A 10,115-nucleotide genomic window follows, 5' to 3' on the forward strand; every position below is an offset into this window, starting at 1 on the left:
AAAACCAAAAAAAAAAAAAAAAAAAATTGTGTGTGTGTCTGTGTGTGTGTGTGTACCAAACATGAAGGCAATAATGTAAAATAATACAACAAGGTGAAGGGGAGAGAGGCTGATATGTTGCGTGATCACTAGCAATTTAAAGGGAGACATTTCATTGGTTAAAAAGAGGAAAGGATGATTATTTAGGTTGAGGAGGAAGAGAGAGAGGGATAAAAAGAGATAAAGGGGACTGGGATTGTGGCTTAGTGGTAGAGCACTCACAAAGCAATGTGCGAGGCACTGTGTTCGATCCTCAGCACCACATACAAAAATAAATAAATAAAATAAATGTATTGTGTTCAACTACAACTAAAAGAAAAATCTTCAAAAAAAAATAGGGGGCTGGTTTGTGACTCAGAGGTCGAACTCTTGCCTGGCACATGTGGGGTTCTGGGTTCAATCCTCAGCACCACATAAAAATAAAATAAAGATATTGTGTTCAACTACAACTAAAACAAACTATTTTGGAGTTCATAACCCACTTGAATCAAAGTGTGGAATATGATATGTCAAGAAATTTGTAATGTTTTGAACAACCCACAATAAAAAAAATTAAAAAAAAAAAAATAAAATAAAATAAAATGAGAGCGATAAAGGAGAGAATGCAGATACTTATATAAAAAATGGTTGGGCCCTGAAGAGAAAAGGAGAAAGAGAAGTAACTGGATTGAGAGGTAGATTTAAGGAAGCCAAAGCATATGAACAGAAAGAGATTGGCAAAAGGGAGAAATTGAAGGTGGGAAGTATAAGGATAGAGATCTATTAAAGGAGAAATTGAACTGAGACAACAGGAGAAGATGGAATTCAAAATGCAGAATTATCCAGGGTTGAACCCCTAAAATCATAAGAAAGTCAAGGAAGCAAGTCACTATGGGAACAGATGCTCTAATAATTTAGGTATCCTTGCATATAGCTGAGCTTACTTTATATATAATATCAACCCATTTCCAATGGGAAAAATAATTATATGCACACAAGTCAATTTGTTAACAAACATCAGACATCATTGTATATAATAATATAAATATGTAAAAATTAAATATATAAGAAGGAATTTAGGGCAGAGAAGGAAGACAGGATGCAGAACATTTGGGAACATTTTTGAGGAGGAACTGAATTTGAGTATGGCAAAATTTTTAGAGTTGAAGAAAAGAATTGATTTATTCCAGGGAATGAGAGAGATGGGTATGGAGTCATTTGCATCTAAGTGATGTTGAATCACAAGTGTGTGTGCTCCACAATCCAATGGTTTTGACTTTTAATCTGCTTGCTTCCTGACTAGGACTGATGAGTCTAGAAAGGCATATATTTATGGCACTACTGGTTGTTCCTTTCAAATCTGTGAATCCGGAGTAGGTTCAGCAAATGATGCCTCCACCATTTTTCATCAGTGACACTATTTTTAAATCAGTTTCATACCTGTAAAGTCTTGAGGGCCATTTTTATCTCTTCACAGGAAAGTGATATTGAGTAAACATTGACTGTGATTCCTTATGCCAAGACCTGACTTTGTTTTCTTACATCTAATTGTGAAGAGCCCTAGGCTTTCAGGTTTCTAGAGTATTTATAGAAAATAAAACAATTTCAGAAATTTTTAAATGTGTATGCAAGTAATATTTTCTTTATGTTTATTGTGCTCAGGACTGAAAAAAGAATAGTCCAGGAAGCACAGTGGGATGGGTGTTATCCATGTGTAGACATTGTCAATGCTGGCATTTGTTTTTGTTAGCAGATAAGTGACCCTTCAGCTCATTTTGAGATTCTTATCAACTAATTCCCTGGGTCGTTTTCCTGGGAAGTCTGAAGAAGGAAGTCAAAATGCAACTAATGCCTTCTAAACAAAGCTATGATAGAGTCATTGGCAAACATCAATATAGAACTTCAGATTTGCAGAGTTGCTTGTGGCCATCCTACTGGTCATTCTCACTTTGCAGCCACAGGGAACAACATCGTGCATCCCACTCTAAGGAAGGTTATGTAGAATCTATTGATATTAATCCACTCGAGTTCACACAAGGACTTCAAAAATTGCTGAGGTCTTGAGTTCATCCTATAATTTTCTAAGTCTGCCTGCCATATGCATAATGTTTTATTTGTTACTTTAGAGTGACTGAAATAGGAAAGGACATAAAAAGGGGAAAAAACATTATCCCTCTTAATGGATTCAATCACTCAAATGACTGTACTAAAAGAAGGTTCCAGAGCAACAGTTAACCAAAATTGGTTGATGGAAATAACATTTAGCGTGCGGCATTTCACCACACTTTGCTCCAAGGTTATACTAGTAAATTAGCAGCTCCCACCTCAGCTCGGCTTTTCTAAATTTAGAGAAATCTCCAGATTCAGATAACTAAGCTAAGGAGCAACCACATTGACTGATTTTGTGCCTCAGCCCAGCTCTTGAGTGAGAATTTGAGTTTTCTTTTGATCCACATGCTCTTATGAGCTGGACCCTTTGGCTAGCCTGCCCATTCCTTCCAATAATGAGGTTCCCTTCATTTAGCATTTTTATTTCAAATATCACTGATAATTTCATTAACTATTTATCAAGTCTCTCTGCTTCTCAGCATGTTAGCTGTTTTATAAATTATTGACTTTGATTGTTACAGCAATATCCATTAGTAGTATTATAGCCATTCAGAAGGTAAGGCAACAGGTCCAGAGTGATCTCATTGGTCATACAACTAGTGTACCGAGCCACATAGTTCCAGCTCTTGCTAATTTGTTTCTAATGAAAATGCTTTCCCACTATGACAGTCACCTCAAAACTGCAGTTATATAACAAAGATCTCATAGATCATTTCAGAGGAAGTCAGTATTTAAAAAATGTTAGCTTTAATGTGAAAAAAAAATTTTACAGCTTCAGTCTCCCTACCTATCAGGTGGTATCACCATAATTCGTATCATTTTATTATTCAATCTACCACCACCACAACTGCTATCAATATCACCCCAAACATTCTATCCGTGGTTTCAAAATGGTGAAGTTATACTTGCTACTCATAAATTAAATTTGATCTAATTTTATTCTCAATGCATCCCTAAGGGCATGGATAAATTTGTAAGTTCCCCTTGATAGCTTACTTCCTTATAGGCTGAACACAACCCTTACATGTAGTTTATTGGCCCACTCAGAGTTGGTTCCCACCATATTTTTATTCTTTTTTTTTTTTAAGAATTTTAAGCATTTTGCTAAGGTTTGCAATGGAAACATCTCATATTAAGATTCCAGGCTAGCCCATTGGTCTTGCATTCTTGATTTGCATTATTACTTGTTGCTAATGGAACTTGCTGCCCCACTTTAAGAGAGACATCTAGTTTCTACCAGGCATTCTTTTCACCCACTCTATGACAATGAAGCTGTGTATCAGGTTCCATTTATTACTAACATAAAGCTGGCTTCACTTCTTTTTATTACCTGCTGGCCCCTCTAGGCATTTGAGTTTGTATCTGTTTCTGCTACTTTAAACAACTTTTGGAAAGCAACTTACTTTTTCTTTAAGTTTTTAGAACAACAACAAAAAAAAAAAATAGTGCGCTTGGTAATGTGTCTTGCATCATCAAAGTAAATGTGATTTTTTTTTCTTTTTTTGGAAGAGATTTTCATTCTTACAGGTCTATTTGTGTAGGCCAGCACTTTGACACAAGAACATCAAATTGATGCAGGCAAGATGCCATAGTGTGTAAAGGAGGCAGAAGTTAGCATTGTTGGACAGACTTCAGAATTGACCATTTTTACCTTGAAAGTAAAAATGGAGAGAAATAAAATACTATATAAAATCACAAAGTTTCTTCAGGAAACAATCTGGGCTTGATACTCATTCGACTTTGTCTATTTGAAATTTGTTTTAAAATCTATTTGAAAATATACTGGAATGTAAAAGACAAGTTTATTCTGTGTCTACATAACTTTCATAGATGTGCGTTCAAACTGAAAATAAAGCCTAATTCTAGATCATTTTAATGATCTAAATTAAATTCTAAACCTAAAATTAGATCATTTTAATGTCCTCCAAATATGGTACTCAAATTATAGGTATTCTATAATGTGTTTCTTAGCATTTTTTGTTAATAGTACTGGAGGGAAAAGTATGTAAGTGAATATTTGATTTATTTATAACCAAGATAAATTAATATGTATTTTCTCAAAATCTCGTGAGTTTGAACCTGAATCTTAAAATTTAATTTTCCACATGTACTATGTAGCAAGAAATCTCCAATACAGAGTCACAGCTAGATACATTAAAAAAAAAAAAAATGACTTGCCTGAGGCCACACAGTAGTTCAGGGACAAATGAGAGAACTAAAGTAAGTGTCACCACTTAGATTTTGGAATATTTAACATAGAGCAGGCACTGTGCTCAGTGACTATATAATCTCACTTAATCCTTTAAATGCTATTATTGCAGATGTATCTCCATTTAGAAACTAAGTAGAGGGAGGATTTCAGAAAGGAATTTATTTGCCCAAACTGACACAGCTAGGAACTGATACCTGAAATTCCAGAGCAAATGTGTGTACTTGTAAAGCTTTGTCCTTAAAGACATGTGACAGATGCTGGGGCACTTCAAGAATGCGATTTGGTTCCTGCCCCTTCTGCAATGTGAATTTAGGCACATTAGAAACTGTGATGGCCTCAGTTTCTCCATTTGTAATCGGAGTTAATGGCATTCACTGAACAGGCATTTCTGTGGTAAAAATATACCCATCCCTAGTCAATTTCTGGCTCACAATAGTTATACTTTCAATGCCAGTTTTGTTTTTTTGTTTTTTTTTACTTCTGATTTTTACCTAGAAAGTGTGTGTGGGGGAAACAATGTTTTTTTCCCTATTTTTTTAATAAACTTTCTTATCAAAAGGTAACTAGTCAATTTCTTACTTGCATAATTAACACCAACAAAGTGAGAGTCATTAACTTTTAAGATCTTTAAAAGAAAGAACAAAATGAAAAGCAACCAGTAACTATAAAGATTTATATTTACATGAATTAAAAAGTGATAAGAAACATCTAAAGCTGATTAAAACCTGTTGGCAGGTGACTGAAACAAGTCCTTGGAGTGATTTTGAGAGGGATTTGTGATGTCTGTTTCAAGTTAGTTGCTAAGATAGCTGATTTTTTTTTTTTATGAGGAAGTGAGGTGACGTTTAATGTCACATTAGCACTGTGTTGGGCAGGTAGGGTGCTCTTAGCCACAATGAGCAGCAGAAATCTTTGTAAACTATCAGTGTTTCTGCAACCACATTTAGGGAAGATGTAAAATCCAGTGGTGTTTGGAAGCCGGCCATGGGTTTTGTAATTGGCATTCCAGTTTTCCATATACACTCCTGAGATGAAAGACCCTCTGCTATACTCCTGCACCCCTGCCTCCTGCAATCAAATCAGGTTACTTTTGAAAAGAGGGATCTTGACATAGAGTCCTGAGATTATTCACATTTTGTCCTTTTTTTTTTTAATTTATATTTTGCAGGACAAATGATACTGGCTTTCTTTCCTTCAAAGACCACTTGCCTGTCACTCAGATAGTTATCACTGATACCAACAGATCAAACTCAGAAGCTGCTTGGAGAATTGGTCCCTTGCGTTGCTATGGTGACCGTGAGTACTAAATCGAAAGAAGCTTTCTCTCTGCATTACATGAGCACAAGATGTTTTAACTCGCTTATCCCTTTTCCCTGCAGTCTCCCCTAGTCCTGAAAATTATCCACATGCCCAGTGTTTTCCATCCTGCATAGAAAACAATGAACCATGCTTAAGGATGTTCTCATTTGCAGGACACTTCTGGAATGCTGTTTCATTTTATACTGAAGCCTCTTATCTCCACTTTCCAACCTTCCATGCGGAATTCAGTGCTGATATTTCCTTCTTTTTTAAAACCACTGCTTTATCTGGAGTTTTCCTTGAAAACCTTGGCATTAAAGACTTCATCCGACTTGAAATAAGCTGTAAGTGCCCTCATCTAAGAATTTACTATCATTGATCTTCAGGATAAGTGTTAGCCTTGACTTTGACACCAACCACAGCACGTGTTTTATCATCAAGTTAATCTTTCTGGACAAGGGTAAAATTAGCAGTGATAATTTCCACTTCCTCTGAATTCTTTATGATCTAACTATGTCCTATCAGCATTTATGAGTCATTGTGTCATCAAAATATATACATTCCAGAAATTCTTGATGATACCTATTGTGGGTTCCATTATCTGAGCCATGGGTATTTTTTTTTACCCATGACTTTGAGATTTTATACCAAAGGACTATACCTTTTATGGAAAGTAGAGATCATTATCATAATTATACATTTTGTTGACATTTGAGGTAGACTCTTTGTTGCACTGGTGCTTCAAAAGTGATTTCCTGACTTCTCTCCTCCCACTAAGATAGTGTTACTAGCCAATCAGAATTCTCAGTTTCCCCATCTTTTCCTCATGAACAGTGGTATATCTACAGAATGAGATGCCAGGATGTCCATCTTCCTATAGAGAGCCTATCCCCCATATATAGATTTTATTCAGCAATAATCATCACATGATTTGAAAATTAATAGAAATACAAATAGTAAAATCTTCTACTATTGAGCAGTTTATATATAATGATACTACTAAAATATATTTCAGTACTAAAAATGAAACACAATGGCAAATAATTTATTTCTATAAAAATGGGAAGTACCAATCTTTTGATCTATACCAGTAATGAAGACATTAACATTTCTGTTTCTAAGTCTTTCTTTCTACAAATTTGTTGATGACTTCATCAAAATTTATTTTCTATACTTGTTTGTGTTAAAAAGACAGTGTTAGTCATATTTGTCCATCTGTGTTCTGTGTTGAACAAAGAATATTTCTTTATTAATTTTAAATTAGATTGGTTTTCCACATAAAGCCACAGATGTGCAAATGTTTGCTAAAGATTAATAAAAGTTCTATTTTACAATAAATTCCAGAAATTATGGTACTGTATCTGTATTGTTTTAGGATCAGCTCTACCAAATTCCAAATAGCTCTGAAACCAAACATCATTTTGGTGAAATAATAATTTCACCAAAATGCTTTTACCAGAAAATTAATAATACATTTTTCTTTTTTTAAGTGAAAATAAAATTTCCAATGCTTTATAATTTCTTGAGTTCTTTTAGGGTACAACCCTTGTGGTACTGAACATTTTGCATTTCATAGTAGATTCAAACTAAACAATGATGGCACAGAAAGTGTATAGATAAAACGGCAGAAGTTGAGTTCTTACTCTTGAAAATAAACGTGTGTGAGTCTGCATGTTCAGAAGCCAGCAGTGTTTAAATACACTTTAAATAGTTGTCTGTATTGACTTTGCCCCAGACTATAACATTTATTAAGTGGCAAGTAATAAAATATAGTAATAAAATGAAGTTGATATATACATTATTAAAATTTTACAGTGACTTTAGCATCTGTCGAAAGGTAGATGAGCAAAAGACTATTTTGGTGGAGGAATGTTTTATTATTGACATTGCTTAGAATTACTGTTCAATAATGAATATAAAGCCAGGCATGGTAGTGCATGCCTGTAATCCCAGTGGCTTGGGAGACTGAACCAGGAGGATCTTGAGTTCAAAGCCAGACTCAGCAACTTAGTGAGGTTCTAAGTAACTCAGTGAGACCATGTCTCTAAATAAAATACAAAAAAGGGCTGAGGATGTGGCTCAGTGGTTAAGCGTCCCTAGATTCACTCCCCAGTACCAATAAACAAACAAAACAAAACAAAAAACCAGAAAGAATCAGATACATTTTAATTACTTATGCCATTCCTTTAGGTTTTCTGCACATAATGCACACTTTTATTGCTCACAAACAGGGTATGGACTACACCCCTGCCTTGCCCTTGTTATGCACACGAGAGTGATGACTTGGGCCTGTCACTGAGTGCCCCATTCCTCTGTGTATAGTTTGAGTGAAGCAACTGACCATATCACAACAATGATGTGACTGCATGAAATATCTTGAAAAAACAAAGCAACACCTCAGAAACAGACACTGGGGATTTGAGAAATCTGGAAAAGGAGACAGAAGCATTGCCTGGTAGAGATGGCAGAGATATTTGTATAAATCTCCAGCAAATCAAGGAACAGCTAAGTGTTTTCTTTGCAGCTACAGGACAATACATACAAGGCAAGAGAGCCTCTTAATTGGGAGTTTCACCTTTTCCTCTAAGGATTTAGTCTACTAATGGGAGGAAGCTTTTGTGGCTATGGTGTAAAATGAAATTCCTCATACTAACTTGGCCATGCTCTGAAAATATTGCATAATATGGAAGCAATAAGCTCACTGTAAATGTAATAAAAATTAGGCCCCACGGCCTTTTGATTCATTAAAGCCACAGCAAAGTCATGGTATACTATTGGAGGATAATGCGTTATAATTTAGCATTAATTACATATCAATGTCTAATTTATACTTTGTGGTGCTGTTTTTTGCCCTTTGAATTGTACAAAGATGTTTTTAATACAAAAATTTACCAAAAAAATTTATGTAATTATTTGGTGCATATTTTATCAAGAGATTGGTGAATTTAGATTTCTAAAACAAGATTTAATATAAAAAAATTAAAGTGCATGGTTTCATGTTTCCAAAATGTGTTATTATCTTTATCATTGTTATTGTTTATAAGAGAAAATGCTCAAATTGTGAGGGCATCTTGCATTTTTTATTTGCAGCTTCACTCACATTATGGATTTTAGGCAGATGGGATTTTTTTACCCTAAAGAGTTCATAGCAAGGAACCCATACACTCTAGCTGCTTGGAAAGGAAAAGTCTTTTCACCAGATGCAGAGGCTCCAAATAGATTCTGCTTCCATCCCCAAGGAGTATTCCTTTATAACCATCTGAATAGCAGCTTCCAAGGTTGATATATCCAAATTGATAGACAGGAAACAGCGGGTTTCCGTCAAATTTCCAATCCATTTCCTCTAAGTTACTTCCAACTAAGGCATTTGAGTTCTGTCACCTTGGGATTAGCCTGTAGTCTGTGAAAAGGAAGATACTTCACTATGTTCTCAAGTTTTAGAGAAAGTGTTTCAAACAGGATTGTGGGAAAAAAATTGCCGTTTGACAATTATCCCACAATGGTGTGCATATAGAACTAGGTATTTGGATTAGATGAGAAGGAGCATAGGAAATCACTTTTAAGAGTAGGTATAATGTAATAAAAAGAACTTGAATTATAGAGCCCAATATAGATTCAGATTTCTGCCTGTCCAAGTCAATTCATGAGCCACTTTGGACATTTCTTCACCTGTTCAGTATTTATTAATGTACCATGGCATTGGCAACACTCAGATACCTACTGGATGTGTTTGGCCACAATTAACAGAAAACTCATTCTGAACTGGCAGACACAAGGATGGGAATTCAACCCTGGTTCTGGGGCACATGGCTTAGCACAGAGGCCATGGGTCTGGCTTTATTTGTTTGAATTCAGCAACTGAACAAAAGTCACCAGTGGATGATTTGTATCTTCTCTGTGCTCTAAATTCTTAATATTTCCTTCAGGCTAGCTGTCCTTTACAGCAGAGTTACATTGCAAAAGACTGAGTAATTTCTTTTCCAGCTAATCAAATATTTAGGTAGTATACAACTCACCTGATAATCTGGACACCAAAGACTGTGGCCAGACAAGAAAAGATGGTAGATTGTTTATGCTAAAATCCCTCCCATCTGAGGCAAAGCTAGCCTGATACCAAAGTGCAAGAGAAGGTAGTTTTCCAAAGCAAACTCTGGCACTACTATAGAGGGAGTGGTAGAAGTAAATCAATTATGATTTCTTCTAAGGCACACCTTTCAGGATTTAAATGAGTCATTGCATAAAAATGCCCAGAGTTCTGGACATGGTGGCACATGCCTGTAATCCCAGCAGTTTGGGAGGCTGAGGCAAGAGGATGGTGAGTTCAAAGCGAGGTTCAGCAAAAGAGAGCAATTAAGCAACTCAGTGAGACCCTATCTCTAAATATATATATATGGGGCTGGGGATGTGGTTGAGTGCCCCTGGGTTCAATCCCTGGTATCCAAAAAAAAAAAAAAAAAAAAAAAAAAAAAAAAAAAAA

The 10,115-nt window shown here is 35.4% G+C and overlaps 1 protein-coding gene across 1 annotated transcript in view; it reads left to right on the forward strand.

Annotated features, from left to right (window-relative positions):
* Cntnap5 (contactin associated protein family member 5) overlaps nucleotides 1-10,115 on the forward strand; it is a 790,323-nt gene that overhangs the window by 642,206 nt on the left and 138,002 nt on the right. The window contains exons 15-16 of the mRNA XM_048812122.1: nucleotides 5,508-5,635; nucleotides 5,812-5,982. Coding sequence (XP_048668079.1) covers nucleotides 5,508-5,635; nucleotides 5,812-5,982 — 299 coding nt within the window. The remainder of the gene's footprint in view (nucleotides 1-5,507; nucleotides 5,636-5,811; nucleotides 5,983-10,115) is intronic.

The sequence above is a fragment of the Marmota marmota genome, unplaced genomic scaffold, assembly GCF_001458135.2.
Source record: "Marmota marmota marmota unplaced genomic scaffold, marMar, whole genome shotgun sequence".
Taxonomy (NCBI): Eukaryota; Metazoa; Chordata; class Mammalia; order Rodentia; family Sciuridae; genus Marmota; species Marmota marmota.